At 33.8% G+C, this 26,646-nt stretch overlaps 1 protein-coding gene across 1 annotated transcript in view; it reads left to right on the forward strand.

The window, feature by feature from the left end:
• yme1l1b (YME1-like 1b) overlaps positions 1-26,646 on the forward strand; it is a 68,551-nt gene that overhangs the window by 23,464 nt on the left and 18,441 nt on the right. The window contains exons 4-10 of the mRNA XM_061890694.1: positions 15,368-15,457; positions 16,652-16,761; positions 18,080-18,212; positions 18,294-18,377; positions 23,526-23,699; positions 23,830-23,982; positions 24,072-24,204. Coding sequence (XP_061746678.1) covers positions 15,368-15,457; positions 16,652-16,761; positions 18,080-18,212; positions 18,294-18,377; positions 23,526-23,699; positions 23,830-23,982; positions 24,072-24,204 — 877 coding nt within the window. The remainder of the gene's footprint in view (positions 1-15,367; positions 15,458-16,651; positions 16,762-18,079; positions 18,213-18,293; positions 18,378-23,525; positions 23,700-23,829; positions 23,983-24,071; positions 24,205-26,646) is intronic.

A 26,646-nucleotide genomic window follows, 5' to 3' on the forward strand; every position in this document is an offset into this window, starting at 1 on the left:
CAAAAACGGTACCACCGATCATTTTGCGGTAAATTTTGTCGACTTAGATGTAAGTTTTGTACAGAAAAATCTACAATATTTTTTTTCATTGTTTTACTATAAAATTGAAAACCGTACCATCGTTGTTTTTACCGCAAAATTCTGGCGACTGAGCTTTGACTTTTTTGCCCCAATTTTTTTTTTTTTTTTTTTTTTTACAGCGCATTTAATATAAATGGAAATATAGTATTACTGTTATTTTTACAAGAACGTTTTGGCGACTGTCCTGCTATTTTTTTACAGAAAAAATTATCTTTTTTTACAGCGTAGTATTATAAATTGAAAAACTGTACACCCGTTATTTTTACTGCAAAATTTTGGCGACTGTCCTGCTATTTTTTTACAGAAAAAATTATCTTTTTTTACAGCGTAGTATTATAAGTTGAAAAACTGTACACCCGTTATTTTTACTGCAAAATTTTGGCGACTGAGCTGCAATTTTTTTTTTTTTTTACTGTAAAATCTACTGTCTTAATGTAAAATCTACTTTTTACTGGAAAATGCAAAAAACGGTTCCACCGATTATTATAAATTTTGTACATTTTGCAGACTCAGATGTAATTTTTGTACAGAAAAATCTATGATAATTTTTATCAGTGTATTACTATAAAATGAAAAACTGTACCACCGTTATTTTTACTGCAAAATTATTTCGCTTTGACTTTTTTTTGCCGTGCATTTAATAAAAATGGACATATTGTATCACTGTTATTTTTACAAGAACATTTTGGTGACTGCCCTGCTATTTTTTTACAGAAAAAAATATCTTTTTTTACAGCGTAGTATTATAAATTGAAAAACTGTACACCCGTTATTTTTACTGCAAAATTTTGGCGACTGAGCTGCAATTTTTTTTTTTTTACTGTAAAATCTACTGTCTTAATGTAAAATCTACTTTTTACTGGAAAATGCAAAAAACGGTTCCACCGATTATTATACATTTTGTACATTTTGCAGACTCAGATGTAATTTTTGTACAGAAAAATCTATGATAATTTTTATCAGTGTATTACTATAAAACGAAAAACTGTACCACCGTTATTTTTACCGCAAAATTATTTCGCTTTGATTTTTTTTTTGCCTTCCATTTAATATAAATGGAAATATAGTATCACTGTTATTTTTACAAGAACATTTTGGCGACTATCCACTATTTAAATGTAAAATCAACTTGTTACTGGAAAATGCAAAAACGGTACCACCGATCATTTTGCGGTAAATTTTGTCGACTTAGATGTAAGTTTTGTACAGAAAAATCTGCGATATTTTTTTTTCATTGTTTTACTATAAAATTGAAAACCGTACCATCGTTGTTTTTACCGCAAAATTCTGGCGACTGAGCTTTGACTTTAGTGCCCCAATTTTTTTTTTTTTTTTTTTTTACAGAGCATTTAATATAAATGGAAATATAGTATTACTGTTATTTTTACAAGAACATTTTGGCGACTGTCCTGCTATTTTTTTACAGAAAAAAATATCTTTTTTTACAGCGTAGTATTATAAATTGAAAAACTGTACACCCGTTATTTTTACTGCAAAATTTTGGCGACTGAGCTGCAATTTTTTTTTTTTTTACTGTAAAATCTACTGTCTTAATGTAAAATCTACTTTTTACTGGAAAATGCAAAAAACGGTTCCACCGATTATTATACATTTTGTACATTTTGCAGACTCAGATGTAATTTTCGTACAGAAAAATCTATGATAATTTTTATCAGTGTATTACTATAAAACGAAAAACTGTACCACCGTTATTTTTACCGCAAAATTATTTCGCTTTGATTTTTTTTTGCCTTCCATTTAATATAAATGGAAATATAGTATCACTGTTATTTTTACAAGAACATTTTGGCGACTATCCACTATTTAAATGTAAAATCAACTTGTTACTGGAAAATGCAAAAACGGTACCACCGATCATTTTGCGGTAAATTTTGTCGACTTAGATGTAAGTTTTGTACAGAAAAATCTACGATATTTTTTTTCATTGTTTTACTATAAAATTGAAAACCGTACCATCGTTGTTTTTACCGCAAAATTCTGGCGACTGAGCTTTGACTTTTGTGCCCCAATTTTTTTTTTTTTTTTTTTTACAGCGCATTTAATATAAATGGAAATATAGTATTACTGTTATTTTTACAAGAACATTTTGGCGACTGTCCTGCTATTTTTTACAGAAAAAATTATCTTTTTTTACAGCGTAGTATTATAAATTGAAAAACTGTACACCCGTTATTTTTACTGCAACATTTTGGTGACTGAGCTGCAATTTTTTTTTTTTTTTACTGTAAAATCTACTGTCTTAATGTAAAATCTACTTTTTACTGGAAAATGCAAAAAACGGTTCCACCGATTATTATAAATTTTGTACATTTTGCAGACTCAGATGTAATTTTTGTACAGAAAAATCTATGATAATTTTTATCAGTGTATTACTATAAAATGAAAAACTGTACCACCGTTATTTTTACTGCAAAATTATTTCGCTTTGACTTTTTTTTGCCGTGCATTTAATAAAAATGGACATATTGTATCACTGTTATTTTTACAAGAACATTTTGGTGACTGCCCTGCTATTTTTTTTACAGAAAAATGTAACTTTTTTTTACAGCTTATTACTATAAGTTGAAAAACTGTACACCCGTTATTTTTACCGCAAAATTTTGGCGACTGAGCTGCAATTTTTTTTTTTTTTTACTGTAAAATCTACTGTCTTAATGTAAAATCTACTTTTTACTGGAAAATGCAAAAAACGGTTCCACCGATTATTATAAATTTTGTACATTTTGCAGACTCAGATGTAATTTTTGTACAGAAAAATCTATGATAATTTTTATCAGTGTATTACTATAAAACGAAAAACTGTACCACCGTTATTTTTACCACAAAATTATTTCGCTTTGATTTTTTTTTGCCTTCCATTTAATATAAATGGAAATATAGTATCACTGTTATTTTTACAAGAACATTTTGGCGACTATCCACTATTTAAATGTAAAATCAACTTGTTACTGGAAAATGCAAAAACGGTACCACCGATCATTTTGCGGTAAATTTTGTCGACTTAGATGTAAGTTTTGTACAGAAAAATCTATGGTATTTTTTTTCATTGTTTTACTATAAAATTGAAAACCGTACCATCGTTGTTTTTACCGCAAAATTCTGGCGACTGAGCTTTGATTTTTTTGCCCTAAAAATGTTTTATATTTTTTTTACAGCGCATTTAATATAAATGGAAATATAGTATCACTGTTATTTTTACAAGAACATTTCGGCGACTGTCCTGCTATTTTTTTACAGAAAAATTTAACTTTCTTTTACAGCTTATTACTATAAATTGAAAAACTGTACACCCGTTATTTTTACCGCAAAATTTTGGCGACTGAGCTGCAACTTTTTTTTTTTTTTACTGTAAAATCTACTGTCTTAATGTAAAATCTACTTTTTACTGGAAAATGCAAAAAACGGTTCCACCGATTATTATAAATTTTGTGAATTTTGCAGACTCAGATGTAATTTTTCTACAGAAAAATCTATGATAATTTTTATCAGTGTATTACTATAAAATGAAAAACTGTACCACCGTTATTTTTACCGCAAAATTATTTCGCTTTTGCTTTTTTTTGCCGTGCATTTAAGAAAAATGGAAATATAGTATCACTGTTATTTTTACAAGAACATTTTGGCGACTGTCCAGCTATTTTTTTTACAGAAAAATGTAACTTTTTTTACAGCTTATTACTATAAATTGAAAAACTGTACAACCGTTATTTTTACCGCAAAATTTTGGCGACTGAGCTGCAACTTTTTTTTTTTTTACTGTAAAATCTACTGTCTTAATGTAAAATCTACTTTTTACTGGAAAATGCAAAAAACGGTTCCACCGATTATTATAAATTTTGTGAATTTTGCAGACTCAGATGTAATTTTTGTACAGAAAAATCTATGATAATTTTTATCAGTGTATTACTATAAAATGAAAAACTGTACCACCGTTATTTTTACTGCAAAATTATTTCGCTTTGACTTTTTTTTGCCGTGCATTTAATAAAAATGGACATATTGTATCACTGTTATTTTTACAAGAACATTTCGGCGACTGTCCTGCTATTTTTTTACAGAAAAATTTAACTTTCTTTTACAGCTTATTACTATAAATTGAAAAACTGTACACCCGTTATTTTTACCGCAAAATTTTGGCGACTGAGCTGCAACTTTTTTTTTTTTTTACTGTAAAATCTACTGTCTAAATGTAAAATCTACTTTTTACTGGAAAATGCAAAAAACAGTTCCACCGATTATTATAAATTTTGTAAATTTTGCAGACTCAGATCTAATTGTACAGAAAAATCTATGATAATTTTTATCAGTGTATTACTATAAAATGAACAACTGTACCACCGTTATTTTTACCGCAAAATTCTTTCGCTTTGACTTTTTTTTGCCGTGCATTTAATATAAATGGAAATATAGTATCACTGTTATTTTTACAAGAACATTTTGGCGACTATCCACTATTTAAATGTAAAATCAACTTGTTACTGGAAAATGCAAACACGGTACCACCGATCATTTTGCAGTAAATTTTGTCGACTTAGATGTAAGTTTTGTACAGAAAAATCTACGATATTTTTTTTCATTGTTTTACTATAAAATTGAAAACCGTACCATCGTTGTTTTTACCGCAAAATTCTGGCGACTGAGCTTTGACTTTTTTGCCCCAATTTTTTTTTGTTTTTTTTTTTTACAGCGCATTTAATATAAATGGAAATATAGTATTACTGTTATTTTTACAAGAACATTTTGGCGACTGTCCTGCTATTTTTTTACAAAAAAAATTATCTTTTTTTACAGCGTAGTATTATAAATTGAAAAACTGTACACCAGTTATTTTTACTGCAAAATTTTGGCGACTGAGCTGCAATTTTTTTTTTTTTTTACTGTAAAATCTACTGTCTTAATGTAAAATCTACTTTTTACTGGAAAATGCAAAAAATGGTTCCACCGATTATTATACATTTTGTACATTTTGCAGACTCAGATTTAATTTTTGTACAGAAAAATCTATGATAATTTTTATCAGTGTATTACTATAAAATGAACAACTGTACCACCGATATTTTTACCGCAAAATTCTTTCGCTTTGACTTTTTTTTGCCGTGCATTTAATATAAATGGAAATATAGTATCACTGTTATTTTTACAAGAACATTTTGGCGACTGTCCTGCAACTTTTTTTTTTTTTTACTTTAAAATCCACTATTTAAATGTAAAATCAACTTGTTACTGGAAAATGCAAAAACGGTACCACCGATCATTTTGCGGTAAATTTTGTCGACTTAGATGTAAGTTTTGTACAGAAAAATCTACAATATTTTTTTTCATTGTTTTACTATAAAATTGAAAACCGTACCATCGTTGTTTTTACCGCAAAATTCTGGCGACTGAGCTTTGACTTTTTTGCCCCAATTTTTTTTTTTTTTTTTTTTTTTACAGCGCATTTAATATAAATGGAAATATAGTATTACTGTTATTTTTACAAGAACGTTTTGGCGACTGTCCTGCTATTTTTTTACAGAAAAAATTATCTTTTTTTACAGCGTAGTATTATAAATTGAAAAACTGTACACCCGTTATTTTTACTGCAAAATTTTGGCGACTGTCCTGCTATTTTTTTACAGAAAAAATTTTCTTTTTTTACAGCGTAGTATTATAAATTGAAAAACTGTACACCCGTTATTTTTACTGCAAAATTTTGGCGACTGAGCTGCAATTTTTTTTTTTTTTTACTGTAAAATCTACTGTCTTAATGTAAAATCTACTTTTTACTGGAAAATGCAAAAAACGGTTCCACCGATTATTATAAATTTTGTACATTTTGCAGACTCAGATGTAATTTTTGTACAGAAAAATCTATGATAATTTTTATCAGTGTATTACTATAAAATGAAAAACTGTACCACCGTTATTTTTACTGCAAAATTATTTCGCTTTGACTTTTTTTTGCCGTGCATTTAATAAAAATGGACATATTGTATCACTGTTATTTTTACAAGAACATTTTGGTGACTGCCCTGCTATTTTTTTACAGAAAAAAATATCTTTTTTTACAGCGTAGTATTATAAATTGAAAAACTGTACACCCGTTATTTTTACTGCAAAATTTTGGCGACTGAGCTGCAATTTTTTTTTTTTTACTGTAAAATCTACTGTCTTAATGTAAAATCTACTTTTTACTGGAAAATGCAAAAAACGGTTCCACCGATTATTATACATTTTGTACATTTTGCAGACTCAGATGTAATTTTTGTACAGAAAAATCTATGATAATTTTTATCAGTGTATTACTATAAAACGAAAAACTGTACCACCGTTATTTTTACCGCAAAATTATTTCGCTTTGATTTTTTTTTTGCCTTCCATTTAATATAAATGGAAATATAGTATCACTGTTATTTTTACAAGAACATTTTGGCGACTATCCACTATTTAAATGTAAAATCAACTTGTTACTGGAAAATGCAAAAACGGTACCACCGATCATTTTGCGGTAAATTTTGTCGACTTAGATGTAAGTTTTGTACAGAAAAATCTGCGATATTTTTTTTTCATTGTTTTACTATAAAATTGAAAACCGTACCATCGTTGTTTTTACCGCAAAATTCTGGCGACTGAGCTTTGACTTTAGTGCCCCAATTTTTTTTTTTTTTTTTTTTTACAGAGCATTTAATATAAATGGAAATATAGTATTACTGTTATTTTTACAAGAACATTTTGGCGACTGTCCTGCTATTTTTTTACAGAAAAAAATATCTTTTTTTACAGCGTAGTATTATAAATTGAAAAACTGTACACCCGTTATTTTTACTGCAAAATTTTGGCGACTGAGCTGCAATTTTTTTTTTTTTTACTGTAAAATCTACTGTCTTAATGTAAAATCTACTTTTTACTGGAAAATGCAAAAAACGGTTCCACCGATTATTATACATTTTGTACATTTTGCAGACTCAGATGTAATTTTCGTACAGAAAAATCTATGATAATTTTTATCAGTGTATTACTATAAAACGAAAAACTGTACCACCGTTATTTTTACCGCAAAATTATTTCGCTTTGATTTTTTTTTGCCTTCCATTTAATATAAATGGAAATATAGTATCACTGTTATTTTTACAAGAACATTTTGGCGACTATCCACTATTTAAATGTAAAATCAACTTGTTACTGGAAAATGCAAAAACGGTACCACCGATCATTTTGCGGTAAATTTTGTCGACTTAGATGTAAGTTTTGTACAGAAAAATCTACGATATTTTTTTTCATTGTTTTACTATAAAATTGAAAACCGTACCATCGTTGTTTTTACCGCAAAATTCTGGCGACTGAGCTTTGACTTTTGTGCCCCAATTTTTTTTTTTTTTTTTTTTACAGCGCATTTAATATAAATGGAAATATAGTATTACTGTTATTTTTACAAGAACATTTTGGCGACTGTCCTGCTATTTTTTACAGAAAAAATTATCTTTTTTTACAGCGTAGTATTATAAATTGAAAAACTGTACACCCGTTATTTTTACTGCAACATTTTGGTGACTGAGCTGCAATTTTTTTTTTTTTTTACTGTAAAATCTACTGTCTTAATGTAAAATCTACTTTTTACTGGAAAATGCAAAAAACGGTTCCACCGATTATTATAAATTTTGTACATTTTGCAGACTCAGATGTAATTTTTGTACAGAAAAATCTATGATAATTTTTATCAGTGTATTACTATAAAATGAAAAACTGTACCACCGTTATTTTTACTGCAAAATTATTTCGCTTTGACTTTTTTTTGCCGTGCATTTAATAAAAATGGACATATTGTATCACTGTTATTTTTACAAGAACATTTTGGTGACTGCCCTGCTATTTTTTTTACAGAAAAATGTAACTTTTTTTTACAGCTTATTACTATAAGTTGAAAAACTGTACACCCGTTATTTTTACCGCAAAATTTTGGCGACTGAGCTGCAATTTTTTTTTTTTTTTACTGTAAAATCTACTGTCTTAATGTAAAATCTACTTTTTACTGGAAAATGCAAAAAACGGTTCCACCGATTATTATAAATTTTGTACATTTTGCAGACTCAGATGTAATTTTTGTACAGAAAAATCTATGATAATTTTTATCAGTGTATTACTATAAAACGAAAAACTGTACCACCGTTATTTTTACCACAAAATTATTTCGCTTTGATTTTTTTTTGCCTTCCATTTAATATAAATGGAAATATAGTATCACTGTTATTTTTACAAGAACATTTTGGCGACTATCCACTATTTAAATGTAAAATCAACTTGTTACTGGAAAATGCAAAAACGGTACCACCGATCATTTTGCGGTAAATTTTGTCGACTTAGATGTAAGTTTTGTACAGAAAAATCTATGGTATTTTTTTTCATTGTTTTACTATAAAATTGAAAACCGTACCATCGTTGTTTTTACCGCAAAATTCTGGCGACTGAGCTTTGATTTTTTTGCCCTAAAAATGTTTTATATTTTTTTTACAGCGCATTTAATATAAATGGAAATATAGTATCACTGTTATTTTTACAAGAACATTTCGGCGACTGTCCTGCTATTTTTTTACAGAAAAATTTAACTTTCTTTTACAGCTTATTACTATAAATTGAAAAACTGTACACCCGTTATTTTTACCGCAAAATTTTGGCGACTGATCTGCAACTTTTTTTTTTTTTTACTGTAAAATCTACTGTCTTAATGTAAAATCTACTTTTTACTGGAAAATGCAAAAAACGGTTCCACCGATTATTATAAATTTTGTGAATTTTGCAGACTCAGATGTAATTTTTCTACAGAAAAATCTATGATAATTTTTATCAGTGTATTACTATAAAATGAAAAACTGTACCACCGTTATTTTTACCGCAAAATTATTTCGCTTTTGCTTTTTTTTGCCGTGCATTTAAGAAAAATGGAAATATAGTATCACTGTTATTTTTACAAGAACATTTTGGCGACTGTCCAGCTATTTTTTTTACAGAAAAATTTAACTTTTTTTACAGCTTATTACTATAAATTGAAAAACTGTACAACCGTTATTTTTACCGCAAAATTTTGGCGACTGAGCTGCAACTTTTTTTTTTTTTACTGTAAAATCTACTGTCTTAATGTAAAATCTACTTTTTACTGGAAAATGCAAAAAACGGTTCCACCGATTATTATAAATTTTGTGAATTTTGCAGACTCAGATGTAATTTTTGTACAGAAAAATCTATGATAATTTTTATCAGTGTATTACTATAAAATGAAAAACTGTACCACCGTTATTTTTACTGCAAAATTATTTCGCTTTGACTTTTTTTTGCCGTGCATTTAATAAAAATGGACATATTGTATCACTGTTATTTTTACAAGAACATTTCGGCGACTGTCCTGCTATTTTTTTACAGAAAAATTTAACTTTCTTTTACAGCTTATTACTATAAATTGAAAAACTGTACACCCGTTATTTTTACCGCAAAATTTTGGCGACTGAGCTGCAACTTTTTTTTTTTTTTACTGTAAAATCTACTGTCTAAATGTAAAATCTACTTTTTACTGGAAAATGCAAAAAACAGTTCCACCGATTATTATAAATTTTGTAAATTTTGCAGACTCAGATCTAATTGTACAGAAAAATCTATGATAATTTTTATCAGTGTATTACTATAAAATGAACAACTGTACCACCGTTATTTTTACCGCAAAATTCTTTCGCTTTGACTTTTTTTTGCCGTGCATTTAATATAAATGGAAATATAGTATCACTGTTATTTTTACAAGAACATTTTGGCGACTATCCACTATTTAAATGTAAAATCAACTTGTTACTGGAAAATGCAAAAACGGTACCACCGATCATTTTGCAGTAAATTTTGTCGACTTAGATGTAAGTTTTGTACAGAAAAATCTACGATATTTTTTTTCATTGTTTTACTATAAAATTGAAAACCGTACCATCGTTGTTTTTACCGCAAAATTCTGGCGACTGAGCTTTGACTTTTTTGCCCCAATTTTTTTTTTTTTTTTTTTTTTTTACAGCGCATTTAATATAAATGGAAATATAGTATTACTGTTATTTTTACAAGAACATTTTGGCGACTGTCCTGCTATTTTTTTACAGAAAAAATTATCTTTTTTTACAGCGTAGTATTATAAATTGAAAAACTGTACACCCGTTATTTTTACTGCAAAATTTTGGCGACTGAGCTGCAATTTTTTTTTTTTACTGTAAAATCTACTGTCTTAATGTAAAATCTACTTTTTACTGGAAAATGCAAAAAACGGTTCCACCGATTATTATAAATTTTGTACATTTTGCAGACTCAGATGTAATTTTTGCACAGAAAAATCTATAATTTTTATCAGTGTATTACTATAAAACGAAAAACTGTACCACCGTTATTTTTACCGCAAAATTATTTCGCTTTGATTTTTTTTTTGCCTTCCATTTAATATAAATGGAAATATAGTATCACTGTTATTTTTACAAGAACATTTTGGCGACTATCCACTATTTAAATGTAAAATCAACTTGTTACTGGAAAATGCAAAAACGGTACCACCGATCATTTTGCGGTAAATTTTGTCGACTTAGATGTAAGTTTTGTACAGAAAAATCTACGATATTTTTTTTCATTGTTTTACTATAAAATTGAAAACCGTACCATCGTTGTTTTTACCGCAAAATTCTGGCGACTGAGCTTTGACTTTTTTGCCCCAATTTTTTTTTTTTTTTTTTTTTTTTACAGCGCATTTAATATAAATGGAAATATAGTATTACTGTTATTTTTACAAGAACGTTTTGGCGACTGTCCTGCTATTTTTTTACAGAAAAAATTATCTTTTTTTACAGCGTAGTATTATAAATTGAAAAACTGTACACCCGTTATTTTTACTGCAAAATTTTGGCGACTGAGCTGCAATTTTTTTTTTTTTTACTGTAAAATCTACTGTCTTAATGTAAAATCTACTTTTTACTGGAAAATGCAAAAAACGGTTCCACCGATTATTATAAATTTTGTACATTTTGCAGACTCAGATGTAATTTTTGTACAGAAAAATCTATGATAATTTTTATCAGTGTATTACTATAAAACGAAAAACTGTACCACCGTTATTTTTACCGCAAAATTATTTCGCTTTGATTTTTTTTTGCCTTCCATTTAATATAAATGGAAATATAGTATCACTGTTTTTTTTGCCGTGCATTTAATATAAATGGAAATATAGTATCACTGTTATTTTTACAAGAACATTTTGGCGACTATCCACTATTTAAATGTAAAATCAACTTGTTACTGGAAAATGCAAAAACGGTACCACCGATCATTTTGCGGTAAATTTTGTCGACTTAGATGTAAGTTTTGTACAGAAAAATCTACGATATTTTTTTTCATTGTTTTACTATAAAATTGAAAACCGTACCATCGTTGTTTTTACCGCAAAATTCTGGCGACTGAGCTTTGACTTTTTTGCCCCAATTTTTTTTTTTTTTTTTTTTTTACAGCACATTTAATATAAATGGAAATATAGTATTACTGTTATTTTTACAAGAACATTTTGGCGACTGTCCTGCTATTTTTTTACAGAAAAATGTAACTTTCTTTTACAGCTTATTACTATAAATTGAAAAACTGTACACCCGTTATTTTTACCGCAAAATTTTGGCGACTGAGCTGCAACTTTTTTTTTTTTTACTGTAAAATCTACTGTCTTAATGTAAAATCTACTTTTCACTGGAAAATGCAAAAAACGGTTCCACCGATTATTATAAATTTTGTGAATTTTGCAGACTCAGATGGAATTTTTCTACAGAAAAATCTATGATAATTTTTATCAGTGTATTACTATAAAACGAAAAACTGTACCACCGTTATTTTTACCGCAAAATTATTTCGCTTTTACTTTTTTTTGCCGTGCATTTAAGAAAAATGGAAATATAGTATCACTGTTATTTTTACAAGAACCTTTTGGCGACTGTCCTGCTATTTTTTTTACAGAAAAATTTAACTTTTTTTACAGCTTATTACTATAAATTGAAAAACTGTACAACTGTTATTTGTACCGCAAAATTTTGGTGACTGAGCTGCAACTTTTTTTTTTTTTTTTTTTACTGTAAAATCCACTACCTAAATGGAAAATCAACTTTTTACTGGAAAATGCAAAAACGGTACCACCGATCATTTTGCGGTAAATTTTGTCGACTTAGATGTAAGTTTTGTACAGAAAAATCTACGATAGTTTTTTTCATTGTTTTACTATAAAATTGAAAACCGTACCATCGTTATTTTTACCGCAAAATTCTGGAGACTTGAGCTTTGACTTTTTTGCCCCAATTTTTTTTTTTTTTTTTTTTTTTTTACAGTGCATTTAATATAAATGGAAATATAGTATCATTTTTATTTTTATGGTAACGTGGCTAGTTTTTTTTTACAGAAAAAAAATCTACAATATTTTTTTTCCTAGTTCATTACTATGAATTGAAAAACTGTACACCCATTATTTTTACTGCAAAATTCTGGCGACTGAGCTTTAACTTTTTTTTTTTCTTTTTTTTTACTGTGAAATGTCTCTTGATTTTACAGTTCATTACTGTAAATGGAAAAATGGTAACACCGATCATTTTGGGGTAAATGTTGGCGACTCAGATGCAAGTTTCGTACAGAAATATCTATGATAATTTTTTCACAGTATATTAGTGTAAATTGAAAAATGCAAAATTTTGCCGACTGAGTTTCGACTTTTTTTGCAGCAAAATGTTTTTTTTTATACAGTGAATGTAATGTAACTAGAAATATAGTACCACTATTATTTTTACAGTAACAATATGGCGACTGTCCTGCTATTATTTTTACAGAAAAATCTACAATAATTTTTTCACAGTGTATTACTATAAAATGAAAAACTGTACCACATGTTATTTTTACTGCAAAATTCTGGCTACTGAGCTCTTAATTTTTTTGTATTTTTTACTGTGATATCTGTTTTTTGTTTTTTCAGTGCATTACTGTAAATGGAAAAATGGTACCAGCGATCATTTTGCGGTAAATTTTGGTAAATTTTGGTGACTGAGTTGTCAGTTTTGTAAAGAAAAATCAATGATAATTTTTTCTCAGTGCAATACTGTAATTTGAAAAACGGTACCACTGTTTTTTTTTTTTTAAAGGAAAAATTCAGGCGACTGAGTTTCTGCTTTTTTTTGCCGCAAAATGTTTTTTTTTTTTTACAGTGGTTGTAATGTAAATAGAAATATAGTACCACTGTTATTTTTACTGTAAGATTTTAGCGACTGTCCTATTTTTTTACAGAAAAATCTGCTATGATTTTTTTTTTAAAGTTCATTACTTCAACATGAAAAACTGTACACCCGTTATTTTTACTGCAAAATTCTGGCGACTGAGCTTTTCTAAAAATTTTTTTACTGTGAAATCCGTTTGTTTTTACAGTGCATTACTGTAAATGGAAAAATGGTACCAGCGATCATTTTGCGGTAAATTTTGGTGACTGAGTTGTCAGTTTTGTAAAGAAAAATCAATGATAATTTTTTCTCAGTGCAATACTGTAATTTGAAAAACGGTACCACTGTTTTTTTTTTTTTTAAAGGAAAAATTCAGGCGACTGAGTTTCTGCTTTTTTTTGCCGCAAAATGTTTTTTTTTTTTTTTTACAGTGGTTGTAATGTAAATAGAAATATAGTACCACTGTTATTTTTACTGTAAGATTTTAGCGACTGTCCTATTTTTTTACAGAAAAACCTGCTATGATTTTTTTTTTAAAGTTCATTACTACAACATGAAAAACTGTACACCCGTTATTTTTACTGCAAAATTCTGGCGACTGAGCTTTTCTAAAAATTTTTTTACTGTGAAATCCGTTTGTTTTTACAGTGCATTACTGTAAATGGAAAAATGGTACCAGCGATCATTTTGCGGTAAATTTTGGTGACTGAGTTGTCAGTTTTGTAAAGAAAAATCAATGATAATTTTTTCTCAGTGCAATACTGTAATTTGAAAAACGGTACCACTGTTTTTTTTTTTTTTAAAGGAAAAATTCAGGCGACTGAGTTTCTGCTTTTTTTTGCCGCAAAATGTTTTTTTTTTTTTTTTACAGTGGTTGTAATGTAAATAGAAATATAGTACCACTGTTATTTTTACTGTAAGATTTTAGCGACTGTCCTATTTTTTTACAGAAAAACCTGCTATGATTTTTTTTTTAAAGTTCATTACTACAACATGAAAAACTGTACACCCGTTATTTTTACTGCAAAATTCTGGCGACTGAGCTTTTCTAAAAATTTTTTTACTGTGGAATCCGTTTGTTTTTACAGTGCATTACTGTAAATGGAAAAAATGGTACCACTGCTCGTTTTGCGGTAAATTTTGGTGACTCAGATGTAAGTTTTGTACAGAAAAATCTATGATAATTTTTTCACAGTGCATTACTGCAATTTGAAAAAGGCTACCACTGTTTTTTGTTGAACCGCAAAATTTTGGCGAAATAATGAAACATTTTTTTGCCGCAAAATGTTTTTTTTTACTGTGCATGTAATGTAAATAGAAATACAGTAGCACTGTTATTTTGTTATTTTTACGGTAACATTTTGGCGACTGTTATGGAAAAATCTACAATATTTTTTTTCACAGTGTATTACTAAAAAATGAAAAACTGTACCACCTGTTATTTTTACCGCAAAATTCTGGTGACTGAGCTTCGACATTTTTTTTTTTACTGTCAAATCTGTTTCTTTATTTTACAGTGCATTACTGTGAATGGAAAAATGATGCCACTGATTATTTTACGGTTAATTCCTGTGACTGAGATGCTAGTTTTTTTTCGGTAAAATCTATTTTACAGTCTGTTACTGTAAATTAAAAAACGGTACCAGCGTTGTTTTTACTGTAAAATTTAGCGACTGACCTGCCAGCTTTTTACAGAAAAATCTTTGATAATTTTTGTTACAGTGCATTACTGTAAATTAAAAAACTGTACCATATTTATTTTTACTGCAAAATTCTGGCGACTGAGCTGCTACTTTTTTACCCTAATATCTATATTTCTTGGTTTTAACACTGCATTACTGTAAATGGAAAATGCGAACATTAATCGAGTTGTAATGATTTATTGATTTTTAGTAGTTTTATTTTTTGCCCCACAATATACAGGTCAAAATATGCAGAAGAAGGCACTGATCGATTCCCGCCGCTTCCAGTAGTGTTTTTGTGTCACAGAAACTGTTTGAATGTCTTTTTAAAAAAAAAATCACTTCTCCTTCTTTTGCCAGGGTTCTCAAGTCAAATTTCAGCCCCCATTTTTGTCAGGCAGAACCTTGGTCCTCTTCATTCAATCTGCACAGAGCTGCAACACACCTCAGGTGACTAAACCCGTCTCATATTACGTTTCATTTACTGTATTTTCCGGACTATAAGGCGCACTTAAAATCCTTCTTTTTTTCCTCAAAACTCGACAGTGCGCCTAATGTAAGGAATACATTTGGTTGAGCTTGCCCACCTCGAAGCTATTTTATTTGGTACTTGGTGTAATGATAAGTGTGACCAGTAGATAGAAGTCAAACATAAGAGATAGGTGCAGACTGCACTATGATGGCAAAACAACTCAAGTAAACAACGCCAACATTTTATATGTTCCATTGAAAATATAGAACATTACACACGACGCTCATAACTTTATCAAATGTTTTAGTACGACTTTGGTTAGCTATGACGCCGCACCGCTTGATGGATTGTACTGTGCATCAACATAGGAGTATTATTATGGTGTGTGTACAGTATAAGGTAAAATATATTATCTGGCATTTTGTTTTTTGCAGTATTATGCAAAAGCAACTTTTCTTACCTTCTGATACCTACTGATCTGTGTTTGGGATCTGCATAAATCCTGAAAAATCGTGCGCGTCCGCCTTTGTAGTCCTTGTGGATACCGTAGTCGATAAGCTTCTTCTTTTTCTCTATCTTTTTGTTATGGGACATTCATCCTCCGCTGTTGCCATTTCTAATATAAAGTAGTGTAAAGTTCTTACTTATATCTGTCAGTAAACTCGCCATGAAAGCACTGAAACATACCGGTGTAGTGAGTTTACATTATTCACCCAAAGGACTTTAGTTATTAGAGAGTTTTTTCACAGGACACATTTCCGGTGTTGTTGTTTCCGGATGAGGAGATGCTGCTCCGTTGTTGATTTAAGTTAAGTCTGAATGTCGTTAAAAAAGTTAGCTCCATCTTTTTGACATTTCTTCCACTCCCATCCTTGCACGCTACACCCTAGAAAGATATGTTCGATGTATCATAAGATTAAAAAAAAAAAAATAAAGCCAATAGTGCAATTTTTGGTGGTCTTTATTGAAATAATTTTAGTAGCAGTACCAAAATATTGGTATCGGGACAACAATAAATAAGAAACCAGTTGAAATCACTGTGTTTATCTTTTCGGGAAAAACAAAGGCCAAAGTTAGTAACCTCTAAGGAGTTTCATTTTTGCTCACAGATGGGAAAATATTCCTCCTGACAAAGTGAAAACTCTAAACTTGCGTGTTTGTTATTTCCACAGTGTGCCTCCAGCGCAGGGGCTTTAAAACGTTGAGGAGCAGAAGCAAAAGACAGCAGTCGGCCCAAGAGCGGCCAGAAGAGTTTGATATTTTTCCTCCGTCTTTCATGAAGGTAAAGGGGTCATTCAATACTCGACATGTCTGGTTAGCACAAGCATTCATCTCTTTGTTACAACCGACATTGATAGCATTTTTAAATGTATACATTTTAGAATCATATTTTTTAATTTGTACTATATATCAATATTTAAACAAAAAAACTTTAACAGTAGCTAAAGTTCAAATCACTCAACATTCCTGGCATAACCGTCCCGCCTTTAGACTTAACAACCCTCTTCTACAAAACCAGTGAAGTTGTGACGTTGTGTAAATGGAAAATAAAACAGAATACAATGATTTACATATTCTTTTCAACCTATATTCAATTGAATAGACTACAAAGATGAGATGTTTAATGTTCAATCTTTTTTTGCAAATAATCATTCATTTAGAATTTCATGGCTGCAACTATTTGAAATGTGGACTCATTAGACCACAAAACACTTTTCCACTTTGCATCAGTCCATCTTAGATAAGCTCGGGCTCAGCGAAACCGGCGGCGTTTCTGGGTGTTGTTGATAGATGGCTTTCGCTTTGCAGAGTAGAGTTTTAACCTGCACTTACAGATGTAGCAACCAACTGTAGTTACTGACAGTGGTTTTCTGAAGTGTTCCTGAGCCCTTGTGGTGATATCCTTTACAACCCGATGTCGATTTTTGATGCAGTACCGCCCGAGGGATCAAAAGTCACGGGCATTCAATGTTACATGCCGTGATTTCTACTGATTCTCTGAACCTTTTGATGATATTACGGACCGTAGATGGTGAAATCCCTAAATTCCTTGAAATAATTGGTTGAGAAATGTTGTTCCTTAAAGTGTTCGACAGTTTGCTCAGGCATTTGTTCACAAAGCGGTGACCCTTGTTTGTGAATGACCGAGCATTTCATGGAAGCTGCTTTAATATCCAATCATGGCAACAACCACCTGTTCCCTATTAGCCTCTTGACCTGTAAATAAGTGTTTGATGAGCATTCTCAGTCTTTTTTTCCACTTGTACCAGCTTTTTTGATACATAATGCAGGCTTCAAATTCCAAATGAGCTAATATTTTCAAAAAATAACAAAGTTTTCAGTTCGAACATTAAATATATTGTCTTTGCAGTTCATTCAATTGAATATAGGTTGAAAAGGATTTGCAAATCATCGTATTCTGTTTGTATTTACTAGTTAAACAACGTGCCAACTTCACTGCTTTTGGGTTTTGTACTTTGACTGCAATATGCTACATTAGCATATAGCAGCAAACGCTTTACTTGTCTTAAGTCTAAAAAAAAATATATTTTTTCCAGTAAATGTAGATATGTATTGTCGTGAATATTTCCATCTAATAGGGCTTCCTAGCACGTGACAGGTGGATCGACGTGGAAAAAAGCGGGGACTTACCTGACGGACAGACCGATTCTTTTAAGCGAGGCTTCACCGAGGGTTTTCTTAAAGCTCAAAATCTGACACAACGCACACAAGGCAAGTTGGAGCCGATGCTTGAGCTTCCTTTGCATGCTAAAGCATCATTGACCTTGACCTCTTTATGGATAAACTTTGCAGACTCCCAGAGAAGGAATCGTCTCCTTCTGTTGGTCGTGCTTCTTGTTGGGCTCTACGGCATCTCAAAGACACCGTTCTTATCGGGTAAATACTTTGTATGCTTTTTAAACCCCATTTATTGATCAAATGTATTGTGTTCTAATACCAGTATATCCCATGGGATTTTATAACAACAACTGTTGATGTGTCAGCATTGTCATAGTCTGTACACCACACGTGTGAGGACGGTCGCATTGATCCCTAAGGAGTAGATTAGATAGATTAGATTAGATTAGATAGTACTTTATTTATTCCGTCAGGAGAGTTCCTTCAGGAAAATTAGAATTTTCAGCACAATCCCATTCAAGATCAGACAAACATTACAGGGAGACAGAACAGGATCGCTGACGGGTCTGCCGGCTTCCAGCGGGAGAAAAGATTAGAAGATTAAAATAAGATTAAAAAAATCGGTTTTAGCCTGGGCTCTGGAGTGGGGGTGCAGACTGAGGCCAAGGGAAAAAAACAACAACTCATAGCCATAGTACACATCCGTCTTACATGTGTGTAAGAGGGAAACATCAAACATCAAAGAACACAGAGGACATTAAAGACATTAAAGCAGCAGACACTTCTACATACAGCTATGAATAAAAAGTAAAAGAAACATATCCACTGTGGTGGCCTCTGCGGTGTTCCACGCCATCGTCCACTGGGGTGGAAGGATCATGGCCAGAGACAGGAGCAGACCCAACAAAGCAACCAAGACAGCCGACTCCACTCTCGGCCAGTGTCCAGTCCGCATGGATGAGCGAGGATACGTCCAAGGTGACTGAGGTGTCCGACACCTGCTCACCCAGTCAAGACACCGCGAAGCCTCTCCGTCCCAGCGCTCAGTGCTAGCTCCGCAGTCCTGTCCCCTCATCCGCATCTCCTACAGTCCCTCCAAACCGACTCTGGTGAAGCAGAGACCCAGCAGCTGGTCTCCATGGCCAAAAGGCTCCCGGGAGGCAGATCCAGAAGTCCACAAAAAAAGCACCACAGAGGTCACGAAAGTGCCACCCCTTGTCACACAGTCCCAAAGGGTCCTGGACCAAAATGCAAAAAAATATAATAACACATGAAAACAAGAGGGAAACACAAAAGGGTGACACAAGAGCACAGAGCTCCTGCCTACAGCAGCCACTACAGCAGCGCCATCTTGGGGAAAAAAAAAAAAAAATGTATGATCGATACTAGAGTGATTAGGTTAAAATTACCGTATTTTTCCGGAGTATAAGTAGCACCTGCCGAAAATGCATAATAAAGAAGGAAAAAAACATATTTAAGGAGCACTGGAGTATAAGTCGCATTTTTGGGGGGAATTTATTTGATAAAGCCCAACACATGCGGAATATGTGTACCTTATATGAGGCATAAATAAATAGACATTTGAAAGGCAATTTAAAATAAATAAAGAATAGTGAACAACAGGCTGAATAAGTGTACGTTATATGAGGCATAAATAAATAGACATTTGAAAGGCAATTTAAAATAAATAAAGAATAGTGAACAACATGCTGAATAAGTGTACGTTATATGAGGCATAAATAACCAACTGAGAAGGTGCCTGCTATGTTAACCTAACATATTATGGTAAGAGTCATTTAAATAACTATAACATATAGAACATGCTAGACTTTTTCTAAACAATCTGTCACTCCTAATCGCTAAATCCCATGAAATCTTATTCGTCTAGTCTCTTACGTGAATGAGCTAAATAATATTATTTGATATTTTACGGTAATGTGTTAATAATTTCACACATAAGTCGCTCCTGAGTATAAGTTGCACCCCTGGCCAAACTATGAAAAAAACTGCAACTTATAGTCCGAAAAATACGGTATACATTTAAAAAAAAAAATAAATCTATTTTTTTGTTAATGTTTTTAAACTCAGAAAATATTTCCCTGGACACAGGAGGACTTTTGAGGGCAAAAACTTAGGGATATAAATAGGAAGATTTAGCTTTTGCTTAGTTATTGTGCACTATTACCTTGGTAGTTCTGAAAAAGAGAATAAAGAAGCAGTTTAAATATATTGTGTTGATATTGCATCGCCGGCAGTAAGTCGGACACGTTTCCAGTGAGGGTTGGACTCCGCCAAGGCTGCCCTTTGTCATCCATTCTGTTCATAACTTTTATGGACAGAATTTCTAGGCGCAGTCAGGGCGTTGAGGGGTTCCGGTTTGGTGGCTGCAGGATTAGGTCTCTGCTTTTTGCAGATGATGTGGTCCTGATGGCTTCCCGGTGAGCTTCAGCTCTCACTGGATCGGTTCGCAGCAGAGTGTGAAGCGACTGGGATGAGAATCAGCACCTCCAAGTCCCGAGTCCATGGTTTTCGCCCGGAAAAGGGCGGAGTGCCATCTCCGGGTTGGGGAGGAGACCCTGCCCCAAGTGGAGGAGTTCAAGTACCTTTGGAGTCTTGTTCACGAGTGAGGGAAGAGTGGATCGTGAGATCGACTGGCGGATCGGTGCGGCGTCTTCAGTAATGCGGACGTTGTACCGATCCGTTGTGGTGAAGAAGGAGCTGAGCCGGAAGGCAAAGCTCTCAATTTACCTGTCGATCTACGTTCCCATCCTCACTATGGTCATGAGCTTTGGGTTATGACCGAAAGGACAAGATCACGGGTACAAGCGGCCGAAATGAGTTTCCTCCGCCGGGTGGCGAGTCTCTCTCTTAGAGATAGGGTGAGAAGCTCAAAATAAAGCCGCTGCTCCTCCACCTCGAGAGGAGGCAGATGAGGTGGTTCGGGCATCTGGTCAGGATGCCACCCGAACGCCTCGCTAGGGAGGTGTTTTGGGCACATCGGACCGGTAGGAGGCCACGGGGAAGACCCAGGACACGTTGCTCCCGGCTGGCCTGGGAACGCCTCGGGATCCCCAGGGAAGAGCTGCATGAAGTGGCTGGGGAGAGGGAAGTCTGGGCTTCCCTGCTTAGGCTGCTGCCCCCGCGACCCAACCTCGGATAAGCGGAAGAAGATGGATGGATGAATGGATATTATTAAACTGTCAATAAATAACAATCACTATGAATATAAAAAAAAAAAATGTACATTTAATTCATGTAATAAGTGCTCTTTTTAACCTTTATTGCCAACTTTATCGCGCCAGCAGCAGCCATTGTAGTGTTGTTGTGCGAGACTAGCCAGTAGCTACAACAAAAACAAAAGAGCACTTCCTCATTGTGCACCAATGACGGTCGCATTCACGAACCCTCGGAATTATGAGCAGCAAACTTTACACATATAACTAAGTTCTTTTTTGCACATTCTCAATTTTCTGTCAGTGCTGCAATAATTATGATAATTTGTTGATGTTATTTTTGAATTTGCTACTTATTTAATTTATATAATTAAAGTATTTAAATTACTAGTCTGTTTAACTTGAATGTCCCAAAATTACATCGAAAATAAAAAAGGCTTTGTTTTCTAACAAAAATGTGCATGTTTTTCATTTTTTAAGTACCCGTTTTGGGCATCGTTTTACCAACTTTTGGTCCAAGTTATACTTGGACCAAAAGTTTAAGACCAATGTCTTGGAAACATATATCACTCTTGAATAAACACATTAGTTAATACAATGATCAATGTTAATTAAAAACTAAATGAGGGATATAAATATAATGGAAGTATAATTGTTTGTATATAGCGGGGGTCGGCAACCCGCGTCTCTGGAGCCGCATGCGGCTCTTTAGCGCCTCCCTAGTGGCTTTCTGGAGCTTTTTCAAAAAATATATGAAAAATGGAAAAAGATGAGAGGAAAAAAACACAGTTTTTGGTTTAATATGGTTTCTGTAGGAGGACAAACATGACACAAAGCTCCCTTATTTTTATAAAGCACACTGTTTATATTAAACATGCTTCACTGATTCGAGTATTTGGCGAGCGCCGTTTTGTCCTACTAATTTTGGCGGTCCTTGAACGCACCGTAGTTTGTTTACATGTATAACTTTCTCCGACTTTCTAAGACGTGTTATATGCCACTTCTTTTTCTGTCTCATTTTGTCCACCAAACTTTTAACGTTGTGCATGAATGCACAAAGGTTGAGTTTTGTTGATGTTTTTGAGTTGTGTTGAGGGCTAATCAGACATATTTGGTCACTGCATGACTGCGAGCTAATCGATGCTAACATGCTATTTAGGCTAGCTGTATGTACATATTGCATCATTACGCCTCATTCGTAGCTATATTTGAGCTCATTTAGTTCCCTTTAAGTCCTCATAATTCAATTTATATCTCATGACACACTATCTGTATGTAATATGGCTTTTATTTTTTTGCGGCTACAGGCGGATTTGTTTTTCTATTCTTGGTCCAATATGGCTCTTTCAACATTTTGGGTTGCCGACTCCTGGTATTTAGTATATAATTGCTGCAAAGGTTTAACATGTGTACAAGGATATTTCACATGCCTTAACTGTGTATAGAATTGAACGGTTGGGGCGGTATAGCTCGGTTGGTAGAGCGGCCGTGCCAGCAACTTGAGGGTTGCAGGTTCGATCCCCGCTTCCGCCATCCTAGTCACTGCCGTTGTGTCCTTGGGCAAGGCACTTTACCCACCTGCTCCCAGTGCCACCCACACTGGTTTAAATGTAACTTAGATATTGGGTTTCACTATGTAAAAGCGCTTTGAGTCACTAGAGAAAAGCGCTATATAAATATAATTCACTTCACAACAGTATTTATGTTGTGTACAATGTGTATTTATATGTTGTGAAAAGGAAATTTCATCCATCCGTCCATTTTCTACCGCTTATTCCCTTTTGGGGTCGCGGGGGGCGCTGGCGCCTATCTCAGCTACAATCGGGCGGAAGGCAGGGTACACCCTGGACAAGTCGCCAGCTCATCACAGGGCCAACACAGAAATTTCATATTTTTTGGAAGCTCATCTTGTACTTGACTTTGTTTATAGTGTTCAACTTCAGCCGAAACCCTTTCAGTCTGCAACCTTTTTTTAAATGTATTTATGAATGTATAACTGTTTGTTTATGAATGTACATCTGTTTGTTAATGTAAAACTGTTTGTTTATTTTGTTGACCATTGACCGAAGAAATAATAAACTAACTAAACTAAATGTAATCCCCACCCTTCTCACAGGTGGTTTTGTGCTCACCAAGCAAGTGTGACCTTAAAAACACCCGGTCATAAAACCTGTTGTTTCACTACCTTGCACGCAGTGTGATTTCGAACTTTTAATCTTACCGTTTTTGACAGTGCGGTTCCGAACCACAACAGGCCTGGACTCCTCGTTGGATCCTGTCCACTTGAAAAATGTGACGTTTGAGCACGTCAAGGGCGTGGAGGAAGCGAAGAACGAGCTGCAGGATGTGGTGGAGTTCCTGAAGAAACCCCAGAAGTTCACAGCCTTGGGAGGGAAACTGCCTAAAGGTTTGGAACAACCCCACTCGCAACTTTTGCTATAGTCGGCGTCACAATCGACCAAATGGGACTGTTGATTTTTGACAATGTTTTCCTTTTTTCATCTGCGTTGATTTTTTAAAATGCAATTCCATTTTAGGTGTCCTTCTAGTGGGTCCACCCGGAACTGGTAAGACCCTACTGGCCAGAGCGGTAGCAGGAGAGGCCGACGTCCCTTTTTACTACGCCTCGGGGTCGGAGTTTGATGAGATGTTTGTTGGAGTCGGAGCCAGCCGCATCCGGAACCTTTTCAGTATGTCTGCTTCCAGTATCCACTTAGCTCCTTCTTTAAGTCATTTGCGCTTTTCAATGCATATTAATGTTTTTTTTGCTTTGTTCCAGGGGAGGCGAAAGCTAACGCTCCTTGTGTGATCTTTATCGACGAACTGGACAGTGTGGGTGGGAAAAGGATCGAGTCCCCGATGCACCCTTACTCCAGACAGACCATCAACCAACTGCTTGCTGAGATGGATGGGTAATCCCCTGATTTATATTAGAGATGTCCGATAAAGGATTTTTCCGGATATTCCGATATTGTCCAATGCTTAATTACAGGTTGCGATATCAACCGATACCGATATATACAGTTGTGGAATTAACACATTCTTATGCCTAATTTTGATGTGATACTCCGCTGGATGCATTAAACAATGTAACAAGGTTTTCCAAAATAAATCAACTCAAGTTATGGGGGAAAAAAAGTGCCAACATGGCACTGCCATACAGTGTTAATTTTGACAGCAAAATTTGATTTAGTTTTAGTCATGGTCTTTTGACTAAAATGTAATTTAGTTTTAGTCATACTTTAGTTATTTAAATTGTTTTAGTTTTAGTTGCCGAAATATCATAAGATTATAGTCGACGAACACTACAGTAGATTGAGTCGACTAAAGGGTAATATGTAAACTTTCCCTTCAATTTCTGAAAGTCAAAGCAAAGCAGCGGAAAAATCAGCGATACAAGTCGTATTTGGATGAAAATCATGTCTCAAATGTAGTATTTCACGAGTAAGCCGTGTAATAAACGGGATAACGTCGAGTGAGTTGTATGTTGTGGAAAGTGTGAAGTGAATTATATTTATATAGCGCTATTCTCTAGTGACTCAAAGCGCTTTACATAGTGAAACCCAATATCTAAGTTACAAATTAAAGCAGTGTGGGTGGCACTGGGAGCAGGTGGGTAAAGTGTCTTGCCCGAGGACACAACGGCAGTGACTAGGATGGCGGAAGCGGGAATCAATCAATCAATCAATCAATCAATCAATGTTTACTTATATAGCCCTAAATCACTAGTGTCTCAAAGGGCTGCACAAACCACTACGACATCCTCGGGCAAGGAAAACTCACACCCAGTGGGACATCGGTGACAATAATGACTATGAGAACGTGATACTGTGATACTGATGATACTGATGACTATGAGAACATATGAGAACATGATACTGTGAAAGATCAATCCATAATGGATCCAACACAGTCGCGAGAGTCCAGTCCAAAGCGGATCCAACACAGCAGCGAGAGTCCCGTTCACAGCGGAGCCAGCAGGAAACCATCCCAAGCGGAGGCTGATCAGCAGCGCAGAGATGTCCCCAGCCGATACACAGGCGAGCAGTACATGGCCACCGGATCGGACCGGACTTCCTCCACAAAGGAGAGTGCGACATAGAAGAAAAAGAAAAGAAACGGCAGATCAACTGGTCTAAAAAGGGAGTCTATTTAAAGGCTAGAGTATACAAATGAGTTTTAAGGTGAGACTTAAATGCTTCTACTGAGGGGGCATCTCGAACTGTTACCGGGAGGGCATTCCAGAGTACTGGAGCCCGAAATGAAAAAGCTCTACAGCCCGCAGACTTTTTTTGGGCTTTAGGAATCACTAATAAGCCGGAGTCCTTTGAACGCAGATTTCTTGCCGGGACATATGGTACAATACAATCGGCAAGATAGGCTGGAGCTAGACCGTGTAGTATTTTATACGTAAGTAGTAAAACCTTAAAGTCACATCTTAAGTGCACAGGAAGCCAGTGCAGGTGAGCCAGTACAGGCGTAATATGATCAAACTTTCTTGTTCTTGTCAAAAGTCTAGCAACCCTCAAGTTGCTGGCACGGCCGCTCTACCAACCGAGCTATGCCGCCAGCTATGCTTACCTGTGTGTGGATTTCGGGGTGATTCGACTGTAAATGTCGCTTCAAGTTTGTTGTGTTTTTCCCCGTAATCCTCGCGCTGCATTTCTTACACTGCGTCTTGTTCTCTTTGACGTCAAATATAAAATTTCCCCATATGTCCTCTCTCCTCTTCCTCCCCGGCGTTGACATGTTGTCTTCTGCAGTCTCAAACGCAAACTGCGTTTACGTAACTTCCTTACCACGTCACTCTGATTGGTTCTCTTCCCAACTCCTCCCTCCTCTTCCTAACGAAATGAGTTCCGATTGGATCTCGTCTCTGGCAGACATTTTCGTCTCGTTTTTATTCGTTGACGAATATGTCAATACACCTCGTCATCGTCTTAGTCCACGTGAATAATTTTTTATTTAGTTATTGTCTCGTTTTAGTCAGAAAAAAAAGTTTGTTGACGATAACTATGACGAAAATTTTTCGTCAACAAAATTAACACTGCTGCCATATTTATAATTGAAGTCACAAAGTGCATTATTTATTTTTTTAACATGCCTCAAAACAGCAGCTTGGAATTTGGGAACTTGCTCTCCCTGTGAGAGCATGAGGAGGTTGAGGTGGGCGGGGGGTGTATATTGTAGCGTCCCGGAAGAGTTAGTGCTGCAAGGGTTTCTGGGTATTTGTTCTGTTGTGTTACGGTGCGGATGTTCTCCCAAAATGTTTGTCATTCTTGTCTGGTGTGGGTTCACAGTGTGGCGCATGTTTGTAACAGTGTTAAAGTTGTTTATACGGCCACCCTCAGTGT

This window comes from Nerophis ophidion, linkage group LG28 (genome assembly GCF_033978795.1).
Source record: "Nerophis ophidion isolate RoL-2023_Sa linkage group LG28, RoL_Noph_v1.0, whole genome shotgun sequence".
NCBI lineage: Eukaryota > Metazoa > Chordata > Actinopteri > Syngnathiformes > Syngnathidae > Nerophis > Nerophis ophidion.